Below are 21,244 nucleotides of genomic sequence, written 5' to 3'. Positions count from 1 at the left end.
TACGCCCAGTGCCCAGGGCTAGTGGCATCAGTCACATATGGCAGCACTGAATGCTCACATAAGGCGACAACTCCTGAGTGTGATTTGGGGCAGTTTATAATGATAAGAACACATTGTTGAGTAATTCTCAATGTTAAAAAATTGTTTAAAAAATTCTGCCTATGTCTTTCTGGATCCTGCCTTCTTAATTATTCATTATTGGTTGTGCTAGGTCTTCCTTCCTGTTCATGCAGGCTTTCTCTAAGTGTGGTGATTGGGGGCTACCCTTCTTGGCAGTGCGTTGAGGTGGCTTCCCTTGTCGTGGAACACAGGCTCTAGACACAAAGGCTCAGATTGGAGCGTGTGATCTTAGCTGCTCCACAGCACATGGGAATCTTCCTGGACCAGGGATTGAACCTGTATCCCCCGCATTGGCAGGCAGATTCTTATCCACTGTACCACCAGGGAAGTCCTACTGTAAATGTTTTTCCTGTAACTAAGGTGTATTAGAATAACTCTCACAGGAAAAAAAGATTGGTATAATCGAGGATTCATATTCATAGTCACCTGTCTAAATCTGAAATCACTAAGAAGACATTTTACATCAGAAAAATTTGGCAGTGGATCTGAGCAAGCAAATAACCAAATAAACATAAATGGACAAAAATATATGAAGTTATATTATACTTCAATATTATGGGCTTCCCTGGTGACTCAGATGGTAAAGACTGCCTGGAACATGGGAGACTCAGGTTCGATCACTGGGTCAGGAAGATCCCCTAGAGAAGGAAATGGCAATACCCTCCAGTATTCTTGCCTGGAGAATTCCGTGGACAGAGATATGAAGTTATATTTAATAAATGAAATGCAAACTAAAATATTTTCATTAATTAGGTTTAAAATAATAGTTTTAAACTCAGAGTTTAATAGTTATAATAATAGTTAATACTCACCAAGACCTGAATGTGTGCCACTGTTCTAAATGTTTTATAATAACTCATACAATGAGTTTAATAAAAAATGTTTTACTAGTTTATCCATTTTAAAGATAAGGAAACAGAATTTAAATATATTTCAGGTCACTTAACCAGTAAGTGGCAGAGCAGGGATATAAAGCTAAGGAGGTCAGGGGTGAGACTGAAAGTTCCAAACAGCCAGCCCCCATCCTTAGGTGTGGTTCGAAAGTCACCTTAATAACATAAGACACCTTTTTGTTATCTCACTTAGGAAATCCCAAGGGTTTTAGAAGTTCTGTGCCAGAAACAAAGACTGAATACATACTTATTATAAATCATAGAACTAATGTTAACGGGATTTCACTTTAATTTGAAGTCATCACTAACTCCTGGCCATCTGGGGTTTCTTGTACTTCGGAAGCTGTAGATAAGAGAAAAAAAAATGGCTATTTATACTGGCAGCACTAAATGACCTTGATTACAAGGAACTAGGGTTGCCGTTACACAATGGGGGCAGACAGGGATACCCCTGACTCCCAAGGGATTCACTGGCTCATTTTCATGCTTCCATGCTCCGTGAGAAGTATAAACAGGCAGCTGCTGCATCAAAGGCCTGATGATGCTAGAGTAACTAAGGTTCTGGCCTTTGGAAATGAAAATCCTGGTAAGCAACCTAGATCTGCTAAAGTGATGGCCAAGAGAAGGGAAATCTAGAGAGCATGGTGAGGGGAAATGATGATTATCAGCTAGGGCCTCAACCAGTCTCAACTGTGGACAGCAGCTTGCTCCACTAGCCCTCCTGTGACACTGTACCTAACCCCCACCCCCCCAAATGACAGATTCAGTGTGTGCACAGAGGCAAGCTGTTCGAAGAGTGGATGAGGAAATCCTATGCCTCTTGTGCCTACTTCAATTCTGCTTGACCCATCTTTTTATTCCAATTGCTGCTAACTCTAAGCTGCCTGCAGGTGTGACTTCACCTCAGCTTCACAGCATGTCACCTGCCTTCTGCCCTAACCTTCCTTCATTCTCCATGAGATGCCTATAAGAACCCAGTCAGCCCGTCTGAGGCTTGCTCACACCTGGCAGTACAAGAGAATTAACTGCATGAGACAACTGTGGACCAAGAGTGAGAGGAGTGAGTGGTATATATTCACTTTTTCAAGTCTGAGGAAAAGTTGTGTGTTCATTCCACAGTGCTCCTCAGAAAGCCCCTATAAGAATTAAGCCTGTTACCCTCAGGCCAAGAGCACACAGTTGATGGGTTTTCCCTCAATCCCTGTTTCACTCTTAGCAGTCTGCCCCTTGTTCTTTCAGATCACTTCCTAACATAAAAAATCTGTACAAGCTTTTCTCTTGGGCTCTGCATTTTGGGGGTACACCAGATTCATGTAAGGATCAAATGAGAGAATAGTTGTAAATATGCTTTGAAGCTAAAACAAAAATACTCATGTAAGCCAGCCCCATAGAGCATGCTGTTCCCCCTACATTTGATTTTACTTTGTTCTCATAGATGAAATTGTCATCCCTTGTTTCAAAACTGAATTACAAAGTATGGGGCAACTTTTACTGAGCAATACTCTGTTACTTCATTTTCATCTTATGAGGTAGTAGACATAACTATCTCCATGCCATGGATGAGGATGTGGAGGCCTGGTATTACAAATGCTAAGCTCAAGCTAAGATTCTAGCCCAGATCTGACTTCCAAAGACCATGCTCTGTATCTTTTTACTTCTGTTCTTCAGCATGTCCTCCATTCTCTCTGTCTTCTCCCTAACAGTGGTCCCCAATCTAGCCATACCCAACACACCTCACCCTTTTGTGCTCCTGTTTTGCTCTGTCAGCCCCTGTGATCTTCAGGACCGAGATCAAATGCCATCTTCCTAGACAGAACTGCTTCTTCATCAGCTTGCCTACATCACTTTCCTGAATCACTATCTTTTTTTTTTTAAACCACAAGGTTGTTAACTGTTCTGCTGCATTTATGACGGGCTGGAGCCAGACAACAGCTTAGGTCTTAAATAGTACTAGATGCATAATAAGCACTCATATAATAACTGTTGAATAAACACTTGTCAGTGTGTGTACTCCTAAAGCACAGGGCCTAAGTTTGTCCTACTGACTGCTATACTCTCAGCATGTAGCACAATGCCTGGTTTATAGCAGACACTCATTTGCTAAATGACTGGATGAATGAACACGAATGTTTCTTCATTAAACTGTGAATTCTTACAAAGTGGGATTCTACAATGTTCAGTAAATGTTTGCTTATTCCAAGTAATATTAAGAAAGAAAAACTATTTATTTAATGATTAATTGATTTATTTAAACAATAGTACATATAGACATCATTGTCAGACTTAATATGAGATGCTAAATGTTCGATCCAATTTTCCTTCCTGGATAAGTTTTTCTTTCCTATCCTGCACAAACAGAAAAAAAAAAAAGTACATTAAAAACAATGCATTCTGGCACAATTAATTCATGGTATAACTCTGAAAAACAAGAAGAAACACTCCCAACCTAATTCCAATCTTTCATTGTCTAAAGTCTGCACAGTATGACTGAGGAAGCAATAATCTGAATAAGGGATAGTAAGAAAACACTCCTATTGAAAAATATCTACATTATCCCCACCAAATAGCATACACTGAAAGCAAAAGGCATATACCTTCTGGTAAGTGTGGCCTACCTTTCTGTTAAGCAATAAATTATCAGATAATGAAAATTTATACACTCTAACAGGACAGTGAATTGACCGGTTTAAGGCAGAGCTATTAACACATTGGTGCTAAGTGTGGCCTACCTTTCTGTTAAGCAGTAATTTATCAGATAATGAAAATATATACACTCTTAACAGGACAGTGGATTGACCAGTTTAAGGCAGAGCTATTAACACATTGGTGGGCTCCAGTGTAAATGGCAACACAAGGCCTGCGGGCTCGGGTTGGGGATCTAGTATCAGACTGGTCTAGTGTCAAAGATAAGCTTGGCTTTCTATGCAGTCACATACCCAGGCCTCTGATGTCAGTGATCCCCACACAGGCTGCTTCTGCTACTCTACTGTTGGAATATCAATGTTTTAACATTAACTCACACAATATGACCAATATAACTGAAATTCTTGCAGAGCAGACAGGGAACAAAGTGATACAGGTATTCTGCTAATATGTAACCCAATAAATATCTCTTTAAAAACAACATCTAAAGGTTAACCAGAACGGAAAATCTTAACTTCTGCACATCTAATGAGAAAAAAGCAATTAACTTTTAAAGTTATTTCTGTATCCTCTTGCTTAATATACACAGGTGGTGCAGTGGTAAAGAATCCGCCCACCAATGCCAGAGACACAAGAGACACAGGTTCGTTCAATCCCTGGGTCAGGAAGATCCCCTGGAGAAGGAAACAGCAACCCACTCCAGTATTCTTGCCTGAAAAATTCCATGAACAGAGGAGCTCGGTGGGCTACAGTCCATGGAGTTGCAAAGAGTTGAACACAACTGAGTGCACACACACGAACACACACACACAACTTCCTTACCTCATCTAGAATACACCAGGAAAACTCTTCCATGAGCTAAGTTCAAGTCTTAGATATTTAAAGGGACCAATTCATTATTTTAAATTCTAGAGCAGCCACTAATATTAAATTTGAAAAACCAAGAAACAACTGTGGTTTTTAAGAGGGAATATTTCTACATGACTTGAAATGATAGAGCAATAAAACTAAACATGTAAATGAAACTTCTGGTTTTTAATTCAGCTGGAAGGGGATGAAGGTAGGAGAGGATAAAAGAAAGGTAAGGAGGAGGAGCAGAAAGCCAAGAAGGGAATTATCGAGTGAGAGACAGCTGCAGCCAGCACACCAGGAACCTATCACACAGTCACCAAATACAAGGTCCAAGTACTTACTCTGTCAGTTTTGAAAACATAATACCAGAAGACGAGGGGCCCAATTCCAAACAGAGCTCCTAAGAGGGAGGTCTTGGTATTGGGTCTGAAATTGGGATAGACATTTGCTGATCTTGCGTAGGTCCAACGAACCAAGGCAGGATCTTCCTAAAATGAATGAAAACAAAAGATACAGGAAATGAAGTTCTACACTGAGAAGCAATCTCATCAGGACTTTTGTTCTGGAGCATAGGAGACACCCTTTCTTCTCTCCTACAGTTAAGGGTATATCCCAAATATTCCTACATAGCTTCAGAGACAATCACACATTTCTAGCATTTGTTGACTAATTTCCTGATGATCCTGTTCAGAATTTAAAAACTCATATTATCCTTCAGCTTTCTATTGATTTAAGAATCCTAATCATTTTAAGCAGTCAGAGAAGGCGCTTTTTTTTTTAATCCTTTTTTTTCTTTTTTTTTTTTCTGGATTGTTTTTGGCTTCACTGCCTTTCTTGAAGTATGACCAACAGAATCACACAGTATTTCCAATGAAGACAAACATTTCATATGCTCTATCATACTGTCAACTTTGTTTCCAGGACCCTTTCTAATGCTACACCCATGCCAGTCTCTCCAGGCTACAAATAAACTGCAGGAAGGATGAAGACTGAGGTAGGCTAACTCTGAACTTAAAAGTTTTTTGAGCTGCCTTGGCTGGTATTTCTAAGAGCAAAATTATTACATTTCACACTACTAAAATAGTTTTTCAAAAGGATAAAGTTGTTAAAGAAAAATAATCAGATCATCTCAGTTAAAAAAAGTAGTTGTGATGTGAGGGCCTAGTTAACTGGCAGCATGTGGGTTCTTAGTTCCCCAACCAGGGAACAAACCCAGGTGCCCTGTGTTGGAAGGTGGATTCTTTACCACTGTACCACAAGGGAAGTCTCCCAAGGTGACATTTTAAATGAAACTGTTTGCAGAGACAGTAAAGAAGGTAAAGACACAAGATACAGGTTCAATGGGACGTGTGAGCTCTATACCTGAAAGGACAAAACATCTGTCTATTCTTATATCTATCCCTTCCAGGGCACACACCAGCTTGGCTTTTCTCCGAACTCTCTGGCTATTCCCTTAGTCTCTTTCACTCACTTCCTACCTCTCTCTCCAATCTCTTAAGGGTGAACCTCAGACCTGTGGGTCTTCCCTATCTACATTCACTCCCTTGATAATTTCTAGTCACATAGCTTTAAATATCCACCTATAGGCAATTCAGTTCAGTCGCTCTGTCGTGTCCGACTCTTTGTGACCCCATGGCCTGTAGCCTACCATGCTCCTCCGTCCACGGAATTTTCCAGGCAAGTGTACTGGAGAGGGTTGCCATTTCCCTCTCCAGGGGATCTTCCTGGCCCAGGGATCGAACCTGGGTCTCCCGCACTGTAGGCAGATGCTTTACCATCTGTGCCACCAGGGAAGTTTAACCAGCAAATGTGATGCCAAATGTGATGTATCCCAAACCGATTTCCCAACATGCCATTCCACCTCCATCCCTGATCCTTTCACACTCTTCCCTATCTTGGCAAACTGCACCTTCATTCTTCACTTCAGTCAAAAACTTGAGTTATCCTTGAGCCCTCTCCTTCTCTTACACCACATATCCAATCTACCGGCTAACCTGGCTGGCTCTACTTTCAATACATAACCAGAATGGATCATGTCTTACCAACTTCACTGCCATCACCCTTGCAGACACCATCAACTAAGAAATCAGAATACTGCAAAAAGGTCCTAGTCTCCCTGCTCCTGCTTTTGCTCCCCCATAGTCTCTTTTCAACTAAGCAGCAGAGATGTTAAAATATAAGTTCTGATTATGGGACATCCGACTCAGAAAAGCCCTTTCAGTGACCTATGAGACCTGGTGTGATCTAGTTTTCAATCACATCTCTTCCTACTCTGCCCTCACCTTTCTCTATGTTAATCAATCACAACAGTCTCTTCAGTATTTGGGAGATTAACGAGGCACACTCCTGTTGCAGGACCCCTGTACTTGCTGTCCCCTCTACTAGAATGCTACCCTCCCAGAGCCAAGTGGTTAGCTCCCTCACCTCAGTTTTCTGAAATCTTCAATGTTACCTTCTAAGGGAGGCCTTTCCTGAGCCTTTCTAAAATTACAGCTGCTCTCTGTCCCTTCTACATACACACACACCCTAATCCCCCCTTCCTTGCTCTATTTTTTCTTCTCATCACTTACCACTACCTAACATGCTAAACAATTTAATTTTTTAACTTGTCTTCCCTCTGGAAACAAAGCTTTATGAGGACAGGAGTCTTTGCCTGTTTGTTCTCCACTCCAGCCTGTTTGTCACTCCAGTATCTATAAGAGGTCCTGGCATGTAACAGACTCTAAGCAATTACTTATTCACTAAATAAATCATTCTTAAAAGATTAGACAAAGAATTTCCATGAACTGCTCAATATAATAACCAGGCATTCATTTATTTAGGGGCTTCACAGGTGGCACAGTGGTAAGGAATCTGCCTGCTAAGGCAGGAAACAAGAGACACGGGTTCAATCCCCAGGTTGAGAAGATTCCCTAGAGTAGAATAGGGCAACCCACTCCAATATTCTTCCCTGGAGAATTCCATGGACAGAGGAGCTTGGCAGGTGGGCTACAGTCCATGGGGTTGCAGAGTGGGATATGACTGAGCATGCACGCATTTACTTAACAACGAACAAGGCTGGTATAAAACCTGTTTTACATGGCAAAACTATAACTGCTCTGGGTCACAGGACTGAAAAAGAGAAAATCTGTAATTTAAATCTCAACTCTGTCTGACTCAAAGACTCTTTCTTTGAGTCTTTGAGAAAGACTTTGAGAGAGACTGACTCTTTTTTTAAAAAACTACATCTTAATATCTAGCATACCAAACCCAATCACGTGAGTATATGTATAATGAATGTCTCTCTCCGCACCCTCTTCCAAGTGAAGGAGGTTCTGGCTGGAGACAATATAGCGAAACGTAAGAAGATGCTTTGCGTTACACAGACTATAGTTCAAACTCTGCTCTATCACTTGCTAGTTGATATCACTCTATGACATACTTGTCCTTCCCATCTGTAAAATGGGGACAGTAATAGAGCTTATTCTTCAAATAGCTGTGATATCTGAATATTATTCAGCAAGAGTTTCAATAGTGCCTGGCACACTGTAAATTCCCTTCAATCCTCATAACTTCCTAAAATTCCTACAGAATACCAATGTAATTGTTGGGAAAAGTCTATCTTTAAAAAATATCATACATCATATTTAAACAGCTCTTGTACAAAAATTATCTAAAAGCATGCTTCTTAATAATACCTTTCAGTTTACTGGGCACGTATTATGTGTCAAGAGTGTTATACAGACTATCTCATTTAACCTCACAAGGATCTATAAAGAATGTACTAACATTTTCATAAATGAAAACTATAAAACTAAGTTTCAGAAGGGTCAGGGATGTTGTATAGTCATATAGTTTGCCAGTACTTAGAGCCTTGGCGTTTGACTCCAAAGCGCAGAGCTTCAGTAAGCAGTAGCCTGTTTGGGTCTTTAAAAGGTAACAAACTGAAAAATCACTATATTCCCATCAGGAGAGAGCAGTACTGACTTAACTGTGAATGAAAAGTAGAAAACAGCTTAAAAAAAAAAAATACACCCCTTTCCCCCCAACGTTTTCTGAACACAAGCCAGGCACTGTGCCGGCCGGTCACTTGCCTTATCTCGTTTAATCCTCCTAAGAGCCTCATAAGATAGGAAGTACCATATTATCCCCATCTTTCTGACAGGAAAACCGAGGCTAAGCAGCAGGGTTCAACAACTGTTTCAAGATCATTCAGGGGGGAAGTGATCAAGCCGAGACTCAAACCCAGCCAGGTTTGAATCCAGAACCTGTCCTCTTTACCACCAAACATTCTGCCCAAGGTCAAAGGGCTAATGAACCGGCCTGCTCTCTGGGCCTGGAAGAGGACCTATGTCTAATGGTGACCACCCCGCTGCCTGGTCCCCCTGCAGGTCTGGACTGAGCAGTCAGACGGGACCGTCCTGACTCTGGCCCCTCGATTCCACCCACTGGCCCCTCACTCACGATAACCCCTCGGCGACTAGGGTCGTTGTACTGAAGCTGGTATTCCCGTTTAAGCCGGGATCTTATGGCCAACCGCTCGGCTTGTGCTTTCCGGGTTTCGGAAGATATGTCGTATTCAGCTGGGTCGAGGGTAGTAGGTAAGCTGGCCAAGCGCGACGGCTTGTACTTGGGGAACGACATCTTGACGACCCGGCGCAAAACTGCGCTTGCGCGACTCCAAGGCCCGCCCTCTTCAGTCTGACCTTCGTCCCGAGGAAGTGCGCCTGCGCGTTAGCCAGAGGTTGTAGATGCGTTAAAGTTCAGCTAGCTTCTTTCCTCACCCTTCCTTCCTCACTGTCCTGGCCCTCTAGTGGCGATCTGCGCTTGCGCAAGGTACTTTGCTCGCCTTCCGCCGCCTGTTTCCCTCGTGTGTGTGAGTGTATGTCCATGGGATTCTCCAGGCGAGAATACTGGAGTGGGTTGCCATTTCCTTCCCTCCCCTACTCGCCTCCAAGTCTGTCTTTTTTGCTCATTCCTAGCAGCCTTGTCTCTACTGACAAACAGAGCTGATTACGTGAAGTTCAGCTGACAGAAACGGAACTGACTGCGGTTCATCTCTGTGACCTGGGACAAGTCACTTCAGTTCTCGGCGTTTCCTCTTGCTTATCCTGGAGATAATGACCCTTATTGTTTCTACCTAGCAAAATTGTTGTGAGGATTAAAATAAAACAATGAATAGAATGCCAACACACTTTACAAAACTCAATTTCTTATCCAAGAAAAAGAAAATCTTTTCTGTACGTTTGCCACGTTAGATCCATACAACATAAGCAGAAGAGTGTTTTTCATTGGCATAGAATAATGTCTAACAGAATGATGTTAGAAACATTCCCTTCCTGACTATAGGTCAGAAAAAAAAAGAGGGGCGCGGGTTATTGAATAGACCTCTGGAATACAATATCTTAGTTAAAATATTAAAGCCTCAAAAAAAAAATTACTAAAGCCGCTTAAGTAAAATTCCTAGCAGTCTTCAGGGGCTAAGAACAATGTTTCACAGAGGTATGAAAACAAGTATGGGGCGTTGTATCTTGCTGTGAAAGATGATTTGGGGAAAAAAGAAGGGCAACCTAAAAGGAAAAGTTCTCCATCCCTACTGTCCTTCTCTTTCCCACACTATCACCAAAAAAAAAAAAAAAGGCGGGGGGCGGGGGGAGGCAACTTCAAATTGTATGCCAGGGTCTTTGGGTACTAATGATATACTCCTTTGGGTAAGACAGGTGAACAATATTTCCATAACTCAGGCAGGGAAAGCTGGATCAGCTTGGGTGAAACATCTGGGGACATGTAGGTATGGTTAAGAAATGGTTGCTAAGCAGAGAAGGGATCTAGAAAGTGCTGACACTTTAAGTGATGAGGAGCAGCACTACTGTCAAATTTATTCAACATTTTAATACTGTTTTAAAATATTTATTAAACACTCATTGCATGAAGCACACTGCACACTAATCAGTCAATCTTCTAGGCTCAGCGAAGGGAACACAGAAGTGAAGGATGAGATGTTTGTCTCTGAGGAGCTGACAATCAGTCGGTACAGAAAGAACAGACAGAATATGATAATATTTGCTAAGCAGTTTAATGTCCAAATGAATATGGAGCAAAATGGGTTCAGGAGAATGCAGGCTGAGGGAATACAGAAAAAACGAAGCTTGAGACAAATCACTCATACTCGATTTTAAAGGAGCAGGGGGAAGTTCCATTTTTCTAAAGTGTTTAAACAGATTAAGAAAATAAAAGCAAAATGAAAAGAAGGAACAGGTTGGAAATTCTAAAGGCTGTGTTGATAGCTTTGGAAACCTTTGTTAATAGATTAGACCCTGAAGGAAGAAGGACATGTAGAAAAAAGAAAAGAAAGAAGAAGTACAGTGAGTACAAACTAACTGACAGAGTTTTTAAAAAAGACTTTTTAAGGTTAAGAGAAGAGGAGAGACAGAATAAATTTCATCATTTCATTTGGATGAGTTAAGGGGGTTATCTCTACATTTGCTTGGTTACCATAAGGATCCCTTTAGATGATTGTTAAAAATATGAAGTCCTAGGTTTTGTTCTGCTCTTGTACACTTAGAATTGGTCTGGCAGTTGTAATTTTTACAACTTTCTGAGGAGATTCTTACAACATTGTGTGTTTGAGGAACACAGAGATAAATACAAGAGGCCTTCCTTTTCCCAGAAATGGCCATCTTAGAATGAATCTATTTATATTGGAGACATAGATTCTATAGTGAAAGGAAAAAACTTGATTGGGATTTTATCTTGAAGCAATGCAACCAGTAAATTATGAAACTGAATTTATCTTGTATTTATCACATTTTATTTTCCAACTGTGTGCTAATTCTGATAAATGAAGTGTTAATTTGTGGGGACATTATTTTTCTGTACCTCATTATTTTTCATTGCATTTGATTTTTTTTGTAGTAGGGTCAAATTTGCCAAAGTGTTGGAGGGCTTTGTCCAGTTTTCCCAACACTCTATCTTCATTCTTTGAATCCAAATTATTTCCTTTTGAAGCACTGATGTCATCATCATTCTTATTGATTTTTCTTGTTTTCACTTGTTACCTGATTTAGCTCTAAGATCCTCCTGTATTAGTGACTTTGCATGTGGATCTAGCAGTTCATCAATGTCACTTTCGTCAGTTTCATAATATTCCACATCTTTTGTAAGATTTGCAATAGACTTCTATTGCATTTGAGGACTGGATATTTTCAAATGGATGACCAAGACTTTGACAGGGTAGATGCAGGCACTAGGGTTAGCAAATGGAATAATTTCAGTGAGTAACAATTTCACAGGTGGTCATATCATCAATGAAAATTTTATGTTTTGAAAATTTTTACTTCTCTAAGAAATCTAATAGAATTTATCAGAATTTATTACAATATGGATTACAGGGACTAAGTACATGTGTCTGTACTTGGTCAGAAGAGAGTAGATGAAGTGTTAACGTGTAGAAGGAGAGAAGTACATGTGCGCAGGGGTGGTCAAGCTATATAAATGGGGCAGGATTTCAGGGAACAGAAGGTGGACAGGTGAACACAGAAACTATAGGAAGCAGATTAGTTCCAGCTTGCGACAATATGAAGAATGTTTCTTCTCTTAACTGTGTAGGATATTATGTAAATTTGTTAATAAACTCTTCACTCTGGGTTGAAAGTAAACCCAATGCCCAGAGATTTAGTTGATCGGTGATTAATAGGAGTTGACATTTAGTGAGTATTCTCTATTGTTATTTTTAAAAATCTTATCCTAACATTGAATGTTAGCAAAGGATATACTGTCAAGCTAATGAAAAGTCCCCTCTTCACAAGAGCCCTCTCTCTACTACCCTGGGAAGGACCCTCAAAATGTGTTCACATGGTCATTCTGTTTTTGTAAATTAGAAAAGGAAATCTATTTGAATGACAGTTTTCTAAGACTGCTGTCTCTCTCCTCTGTGACTTCCCCCTTCTGTAACATTTTTCACCTGTTGGGTAGGTATTGCAGTGACCTTAGATATTTGAGGGATCTTGACCACAAAAAGTGGAATTTAGTAAGGTATATTTATTTGATTCACAGCTACGCCAAGTGGAGTTGTTACTAGCCATTCAGGTACAAGATGTCTTCCAGGAATACTGTCATCGCCTAGTGTGCCATGAAGGTGCAGGATCAGAGTTTGTATTGTGATATAAACTTGTCCTGTGAAGCCTGGCCCTGGAAATAATGAGGGTAGAGGAAGAGAACAAGGTTTGAAAAACAGAACCAGAAGCTAATTTGTAGAAAATTCTTCTAGTCATCAGTGAATCATTTTTTCTGGAAGAGGGTGCCTCCCCCATGGGACAGCTCCTTTTCCCCCAAATTGTATAAACTTCAAGTCCCATCAAGTTTCTTGATGGATCTTCCTGTTTGTCAGTCTTGTTTAAGGCTACAAGGAAGAGACTCATAATGCTAGGTGAATTATTTTAATTGCATGGAAATCAAGGAACCTGGGGGTAGCAAGGAAAGCCATCTCTTCAAGAGCTGCATAACATCCTGGGAACTTGTTTTCCAAAACTGAAATGAACAACAGCTCAAAGAGAGAATAGGAAAAATACTCCAGAGTTTTCAGCATGCCACCTAAGCTCATGTAACCCACTTTCCCTTTGTTTACTTAGCATTTACTCTTCCTTTAAAAGAGGGCATTATTGAGTCAGTTTGACACTATTCAATCTAGGTTACCGCAAAGCACCACATGGGAGATTGGCTTTCATTATATCCAACTCATCTGTGGTTCTTTCACTTGGGCACTGTCCAAATGAGTTGTGAATAAGATTGCACAACATTTTACCCTAACAGATACACCTAAGTCAAAGAAGCTTATCATATTTGGAAAAGATTCACATAGAACTACTATCTTCAGAAGTAGATTGTATCCAGAAGATGATTTGAAAGTACACAGCCTCTTACAAACATACATCACTTTCTACATATTTCTTTCATAGCTTTTAAATAAGTCTTACTATCATGGAGCAAATCTCTCCATTTTATTATAGTTCAAAATTGTCTCAGCTACTTCTCTTTCCTTTTCTCTTTCAGAAGAGTTTTAGTATTAAACTGTCAAGTCCCATGAAAAAAAAAAATCCATTGGGATTTGTGTTGGAATTGCACCAAAGTTGTAGCTTGACTTGAGAACAAACATCCTTATAATATTTTATCTTCCCATATGTATTCATTAGTTAGGTCTTTTATTTCCTTCAATCATATTTTATAACTTTATCCATAAAGAATTCTGGCCTCTTCTTTTAGATTAATTCCTGCTACATTATAGATTTCATTGATGTTGTTAACTGTTTATTTTTCCTATTATATGTTCTGAATGATTATTGCTGGCATACAGTAATATTATTGATGTTAGTATGCTGATCTTGGAACCAGTATGCTTGCTGAACTTTTTAACCAGTCCTATTAGCTTTTCTATACATTCTTTTTGGTTGTTCTGTATAGTCAGTCATTATCTTATGAATATAGCAGTCTTGCCTTTTCTGTTCCACATTTTATACTTCCTTTTTTCTCTCTTATTGCATTAGCTTGGACCTCCAGGACAATATTGTACAATAGTAAAAGTAGTGAATCTCCTATCTTGTTTCCAGATCTAATAGGAAATCTTCTGTTAGTTCACTGTTAAATATGTTTGCTATGGGGCTGATAGAATCTCTCTATCATATTAATAAAACTCCCTTTTATTTCTTGCCAAAAGTATTTTAAAATAATGAATAATTGTTTAATTGATCAAATGCTGTTTCCACATTTCTTGAACTGTATGTTTTTTCTCTGTTAATTTGTTGAACAAGACAGAAAACCTTGGTAGGTTTTTCTGATGTCATGTGATTTTGCATTCTAGAATTAACTCTCCTTCATAGTCATGTGTCTTTTAATATATTGTTGAATTAAATTTATGAGCATTTAAAATAGAATTTTACCATTTATGTTCATAAGTGAATTGGCTCTTATTTTGTTTTTACCTACTTTTGGTAATATATTGAAATGAAATGAGTTGGATATATTTCCTTCTTTTTTTTCTTTTGGTTCTCCAAAACATTTTGTACAAGACAGGAACTAGAATTCTTAAAAGCTTAGTAGATTATCTTATAAAATTGTCTGAGGCTTCCATATTTCTTCAAGGGAGACTTTTGGCTTTCAATTCAATTTTAGTAATTATTATTGGCTTGTTCAGGTTTTCTTCCGGAATCATTTATTATAATTTACATTTTCTCAGGTATTTTTCTTTAAACTTATTGTCATAGTTTCTCATCTTACGGTCTCTTCAGTCTCCACTGTCTTTATAGTTATGATCCTATTTTTGCTTTTATTACTATTTATTTATTGCTCCTTTTTATCTTTCTCAATATTGTTAGAGTTCTGTCTACTTTGTCTTTTCAGAGACCTTATTTTTCATTTTTTAAAATTATTTCTAATCAGTAATTTTTTCTCTTATTTCTTCTATTTTTCTTGAGATTATGCCAGTGTTCTTTTTCTGGCTTCTTAAGCAGAATGCTTATCTCATCTATTTTTGTTTATGTGTGTTTTATAATTTTTATGCTTGTAATTCAGTATATTTTCGACAACATCTCTACAAGTTTTATTAGTATTTTCCTCATCATACAGCTCTGAGTATTTCATAATTTCCATTATGTTTTGTCCTTAACCCGTAATTTAGAAATGCAAAAGATGTTTTGCTTTGTCTCTTTTTTTTTTTTTGTTAATTTCTAATTTAATAGCATTATTGTCAGATAACTGTATAATATTAGCCCTTTGGGACTTCATATGTGATCAGATTTTTGTTCAGTTTGTTTTGTTTTTTAACACACCAGTTTTTAAAGGTTTCTATTTTATAATGCAGTGTTGCCAATTAATAATGTTGTGATAGTTTCACTTACACAGCAAAGTGATTCAGCCCTGTATATACATGTATCCATTCTCCCCCATTCAATCTGTCACATAACATTGAGCAGAGTTCCCTGTGCTATACAGTAGGACTCTGTTGGTTATCCATTTTAAATATAGCAGATAGACCATTTTTTGAAATATAACCTACATATGCACGTGCTATATATATATATAACTCTGTCATTTACATAACAGAGTTATGGCTCAGCCAGTAGAGAATTTGCCTGCAATGCAGGAGACCCAGGTTCCATCCCCGGATTGGGAAGATCTGGAGAAGGGAATGGCAGCTCCAGTATTCTTGTCTGGAGAATTCCACAGATAGAGGAGCCTGGTGGGTTACAGTCCGTGGGGTCACAAAGAATCCAACACGACTGAGTGACTGACACTTTCACTTTCATGCAAGTGCTAAGTTACTTCAGTTGTGTCCAACTCTTTGCAACCCTACGGACTATAGCCTGCCAGGCTCCTCTATCCATGGGATTCTCCAGGCAAGAATACTGGAGTGCATAGCCATCCCCTCCACCAGGGGATCGTACTGACCCAGGGATTGAACCCACGTCTCTTGTCTCCTGCCTTAGCAGGTGGGTTCTTTATCACTAGTGCCACCTGGGAAGCCCAGCCTACATATAGAAAAATGCATTAATCATACATATGATAGTCAATGAGTTATTATAATGTGAACACACCCCTGTAATTGCACAGTTGTTTTTTAATTGAAGTATAGTTGCTATACCTTATTATGTTGCAGGTGTACAGTGATTCACAATTTTAAAGACTAAATTCCATTTATAGTTATAATAGAAATTATAATAATATAAAATATTGGCTATATTCCCTGTGTACACATAGTCATTTTTATAATAGTTCTGGTGTAGCTTTAAAAGAATGTGTATTCTGTATTCATTGAGAGCAAGGTTAGATCAAGCTTGTTAATTTTGTGGTTTGGATTTCTCATATCTTTATTCATCTCTCGTATCTTTGTCTGCTTGATCTGTTTCTAACATGGAGGTGTGTTATAATCTTCCAATGCCATTGTGGTTTGTTAATTTCTCCTTGAGCAAAATTGGAATACCCAGGGTGAATTGAAGATGATATGAAAACGTGTTAATGTGCATGCATCCGTGAATTGTTTTTACCATAAAGACAAAACAGTTCATACATAATGGTTCGCTCACTCCATCCATTTATTGTGCTGTATACAAACCAACCAGAAAAAAAGATTTCTGCTTAAAATATACAGTGCACTTAGAAACACATCTGTCACATAGACAGATCCAAAAGCTTATGAATATTACATTTTGCATTCCTCTTCTTCAGAGACATCTTTTCATCCTAGTCATATATCTGTTCTTATTCCTAAAGTCACTTACATAAGCACATATTTGTACTTGAAAGGAACAATAAGTTTCCTACAGAGTGTAAGGTGACATTTTCTTGCAAGTTGTCAGTTTAACATAAAAGAGGGTTAATCCTCTTACCTGAGGCTATGTCATGCTTTCTTCTTGGGATAAAGTTCTGCCAAAAGATGCCCATCATCTTTTGCTTAGGAAAAGCAATAGCCTCCTAGTTGGTTTTCTTGTATACATGCACACATGCTACACTTCCATTTTTTTTCCCCACACAGCATCCAGTTGTTGCTATTCAGCCTCTTAAGTCAGGTCCAACACTTTGGGACCCCAAGGACTGCAGCACACCAGGCTCCTCTGTCCTCCACTGTCTCCTGGAATTTGTTCAAATGCATGTCCATTGAGTTGGTGATGCTATCTAGCAGCCAAAGTGACCTTTTAAAATATCTGTTATCTATCTCTCATAATTAAACTCTTACATGACTTCAAGATCTGGTGAGGTGTGCTCCCTACCTCTTCAGCTACACTTGGCCCCATGCTCCCCTTCACTGTCTGTGCACCAGCCACATTGGCCTGCCTTGAGTTCTTTTCTTCCACAAGGCCTTTCCACATACTTTTCCCTCTGCCATAAACATTACACTTCTATTCATCCTTCAGAACTCACTCAATTCCGTATTCCCTTAACTAACCTACAAGGTCAAATTCTCCTATGAGCTTTCATAGCACTATTGACGTCTGCTTTACAACACTGACTACAATCCTAACTTTACATTTGGTTTTATTTAGTTAATCCCTGTCTCTCCCCACTCCCCACATTAGAATATAGATTCTTCAAAGTCCAAGACCACATTGGGCTTGGCTCAGCCTGTATCCCCACACTAGCACAGTGCCTGGCATATCATCACAGTAGTGAATGAATAAATGACCAGTGGTCTTTCTTCACTTCAAAGAGAACATATTGATGAAACATGCTTACCCTTTTCTTGCTGTCTCTGCTTTCATCCCATCCTCACTTCCACACCATACTCCATGCTCCTCACCTCACCCCCTTCTGCTCACAGCCCCAAATTAAAAATTCCTGTCAAAACCCATAATGGTCTAGTAATGTAGACTTTTACTAAAGATTTTGTGTAGTAACAGAGGAGGGGTACATCACAAAGCAAAATGCCTTAACGATGCCCTTTAACATCTCTGCTTTTCCCCCTGGTCCTTATTTCTGCAGCAACTTTCTCATCCCTTTTCTTTTGCCCCCTTGCCACGTCTGCCCTGGGAGGCTTTCTAGCAAGCTACCTTGTCCTCTACGCACCTCCAGGTGTGAACTCAGCAAAACAAAGCAAGCCATAGACCAAGTCACAACTCCTAGAGTCCTCAGTTTATAGGGCCTCTTGCATTAAAGAAAAAAATTTGGAACAGAAAGTGTTGCCCTTTTATCATTTTTTTCCTTTGCTTGATGATCTTCTTTCCCTTAATGCCAGCCTATGCTCTCCCTGCAGTCTGTGGCCAACTGAAATATTATATCCATCAAGGTCCACTTCAATGCCAATTTTCTGAAAGCCTTTGCATAAAATGCCCAAGTAGAGGTGATATTTCTCTTTCCTAAGTATGTTTACTACTTCTTTTACTTTACTTACTATAGGCAATGTCACAGTTGTTTTTCTCTCCCTCTCCTTTAAGAGCAAGTTTGGTTTCTTATTCTACATGTCCCACTGGCTCAGGACCCTGTGCACAGCCCGCTCCAGTCCTGCTTAGATTGTAATGAAATTGTTCATGTGTCTTTTCTTACACTTTAGGAAAAGCCTCTTCAAGAAAGAGACTAAATTTCATGTTTCCAAATGACAGCTAATATTTCAGTGTTGGAGTCAGCTAGCAGAAACAACTCCTTGCTGTAAAGGAACTCTGTAGATCCTGTGAGTGACTGCAGCACAGCTTTGGTTTAATAGTCTTGGAGAGAAGTTCTCTCTCCAGGTAGAAAATATAGCTGACATTTTTGCCTGGGTTGACTCTAGCTTTCTAAAATGCAGCACCAGTCTTGCCCCTGAAAGACTAACAGAGCCCCTAAAAGAATTAGAGTCTAACTCTTACAGCTTCTTTGAAATGCCAGCGAAAAATGTTGGTGTACAAATTTAAGCTCCTGAGGTCTAGAGAGAGACCTGTTGCTAGCAGTCTATATTCTGCTACCATTAGTGTAATCTTTAGTCACCTTGATCATGCAAAAGGGTTGGAGGCCCAGTGATGCGATTGCTTCATGTATATATGGCTCACTGAGGGTAGTTAAGATATAATTTACCATCACTTAATCAAATTTCCTACCAAGCTGTATTTATGTTCTCAACATGAAACCATAAATATCTTTAGCTTCTTATTCTTATTAGCATCTTCATTACTCTAGATTAAACAGCAATAAAAAGTAAAATGAAGTTCTTTGGTTTATTTTTTAACATTTTTCCATTCCAAGAGTAATACATGTCATTATAGGAAAATATAAAAATAGAATAAAAAATCAAAAGATATTTTAAAATGCATAGTTCTACAACCTAAGGACAATCCCAAGATTTTTTGTCATCTTTTCCCACTTTTTTCCATGTAGAAGATATTTTTAAAACATTGTCATCATGCTATAGATATACTGTATTCTGCTTTTGCACTTGAGATTTTATGTAAGCATTTTTCTTTAGTATCTATTGTGGATAATAATATCCATAATATTAAGGATATATAAAATTCCAACAAGAGAAAATAATTGGAACTTACTTTATCTCCTATATTTGAACTAAAAAAAGAAGAAAGTATAATCAGTACTTAAAAAACACTGATTTTCTAAACATCTTACACTTACTCATGGAGTTATTTGCTTTTTTCAATTCGGTTTATCTTTGCTTCTCACGCCCTGTTGGTTCTTCCAGATGTTGGGCTCACGTCCAACTTTCCTGGCATCCTGTCAGTCCCATGAGGCTCCGGGGTAAACAAGCTCAATGTTTCCTTGACACTCCCCAACCTGGTCTATGAACTCTTATCATCCTATCATCCCTAACCCAAAGAGCATGCTTTTCATTTTTCTTGGTTTAGGCTCATTCTGTGCAGAAGCAGCCAATTCCTGAAAAATCAATTTCAATTGGAGCTAGTTTGCGAATGACCACTTAAGCTGCTGTAATTTATCATCCCACGATCTTTAGGAAAAAGACCTGACCTCTCTAATCTCCATTTTCCCAAATGGATCCCTAGACAGAGTTTTGGAGATAAATTAGATCATGCATTCAAAGCACCTGATGTAGGACCATTGTGGTAGGAGCCATGATAGAAAACGGTTAGATAGCATCTTCCTCTTTGGAAAATGGGGAGAAAGATCAAACAGGTGGCAAAATATATGCTGTTCTACCTCTGAATCCTAGTTTCTTCTCTCTTTTAAGATCCAGCTCTTAAAAAGTCTATTTCTTAAAAAACCTTCCTTTTCTTCTAAACATTCTAAAAATATAAATTCAAAGTTTTAAAACACACTTTTGTGGTTGTTTTTTCACAAGTGGTAAAGACAGTTGGATGTAATATCCCCCCAGAATCATTATTAAAATATCAGGATAACTTCTGGGTGGTTTTTTTTTTTAATTGGTATCTTCAAATATACACAAAGGAGAAGAAATGGTATAGTGAACCAACCCCATGTACTCATTCCCCAACTTTTACAATTTTAAATATTTTGTCAGTGTCATTTTATCTATTCCCCAACTTACACATTTCACTTTAGTTTTTGCTGGATTATTTTAAAGCAGTCTCTAACAGTGTTTTGTTTTACCCATAAATACTTCAGCATATATTTCTAACCATTAAGAAGGTTTTTTTCTCTACCTAACCACAATGCTATTATCACATGTAACAAAATTATCAATAATCTCAGTAGCATTTTAAAAATAGGATTCTGGAAAAAGCAAGCCAAAGGAATGAGTAATATAGAATTTCAAGCACTCGGGTAAGCAGTTTGGAAAGATGCTTTTGGCAAAATGGGTACTTTCACTCTTGTAGATGACATCACAGAACCAGATGCTGCCTTCTCCTACATATCCAAAATTGGATCTTCTTATCCCAGAATGTATTTCCTAGTTCAGTTCAAGGCATCAACCACCATCCAGGAGCTCAAGTTCAAGATCCAGAGTCCTTGTGTTGTCTTTTTCCCCTCCCCTCTCTCTGGCACTCCATTTTACCAGTTTTGAAGTCCTAAATCTCAAGGGGAATATTACTCATATCCATCCCCTCCTCTCCAATCCCACTTCTGCTCCTTTTGAACCCCCATTGTCTATCTCTACACTGAGGTATGGAAAGGTCGTCTTCTGAGTTCCCCAAGCAACAGAGCCTGAAACAAGGATTTGAGTATTGGTAATTTATTTTAGAGGTGATCTCAGGAGACCTAGGACTCGAGTAGGACAGGGAAGTGAAAGAAGCCAGTGCAGTGTGTGTTATCAAGCACTGCAGGAACTGGAGCTCCATCCTTCTAGCAAGTTCTGGGGCACATTACAGAAC

The 21,244-nt window shown here is 38.9% G+C and overlaps 1 protein-coding gene and 1 long non-coding RNA gene across 2 annotated transcripts; one reads left to right on the top strand and one right to left on the bottom strand.

Annotated features, from left to right (window-relative positions):
- Nucleotides 1–3,236: 3,236 nt before the first annotated feature.
- On the bottom strand, nucleotides 3,237–9,198 carry NDUFB4 (NADH:ubiquinone oxidoreductase subunit B4). The gene is made up of 3 exons (XM_020911429.2): nucleotides 8,952–9,198; nucleotides 4,850–4,996; nucleotides 3,237–3,359 (listed from the first exon to the last, which is right to left on the bottom strand). The coding sequence occupies exons 1-3, from the start codon at nucleotides 9,129–9,131 to the stop codon at nucleotides 3,297–3,299; spliced, it is 390 nt and encodes a 129-aa protein (XP_020767088.2). The 5' UTR covers nucleotides 9,132–9,198; the 3' UTR covers nucleotides 3,237–3,296.
- A 33-nt stretch (nucleotides 9,199–9,231) lies between these two features.
- On the top strand, nucleotides 9,232–9,677 carry LOC139034714 (uncharacterized). The gene is made up of 2 exons (XR_011487213.1): nucleotides 9,232–9,323; nucleotides 9,470–9,677. It is a non-coding gene; the product is annotated as an uncharacterized lncRNA (long non-coding RNA).
- The last annotated feature ends 11,567 nt before the right edge of the window (nucleotides 9,678–21,244 follow it).

Source organism: Odocoileus virginianus, chromosome 4, assembly GCF_023699985.2.
Source record: "Odocoileus virginianus isolate 20LAN1187 ecotype Illinois chromosome 4, Ovbor_1.2, whole genome shotgun sequence".
NCBI classification, from domain to species: Eukaryota; Metazoa; Chordata; class Mammalia; order Artiodactyla; family Cervidae; genus Odocoileus; species Odocoileus virginianus.
The sequence above is the reverse complement of the archived record's forward strand: the minus strand, read 5'-3'. Positions and strand labels throughout refer to the sequence as shown.

Bases quoted from the DNA above. Each gene is read 5' to 3' on its own strand.
- NDUFB4 (XM_020911429.2), bottom strand. From the start codon at position 9,131: ATGTCGTTCCCCAAGTACAAGCCGTCGCGCTTGGCCAGCTTACCTACT. The intron at 4,997-8,951 runs GTGAGTGAGGGG...CATTCATTTTAG, and splicing joins CTAGTCGCCGAGGGGTTATC to GAAGATCCTGCCTTGGTTCG. The intron at 3,360-4,849 runs GTAAGTACTTGG...CTGTTTGTGCAG, and splicing joins ATGTTTTCAAAACTGACAGA to GATAGGAAAGAAAAACTTAT.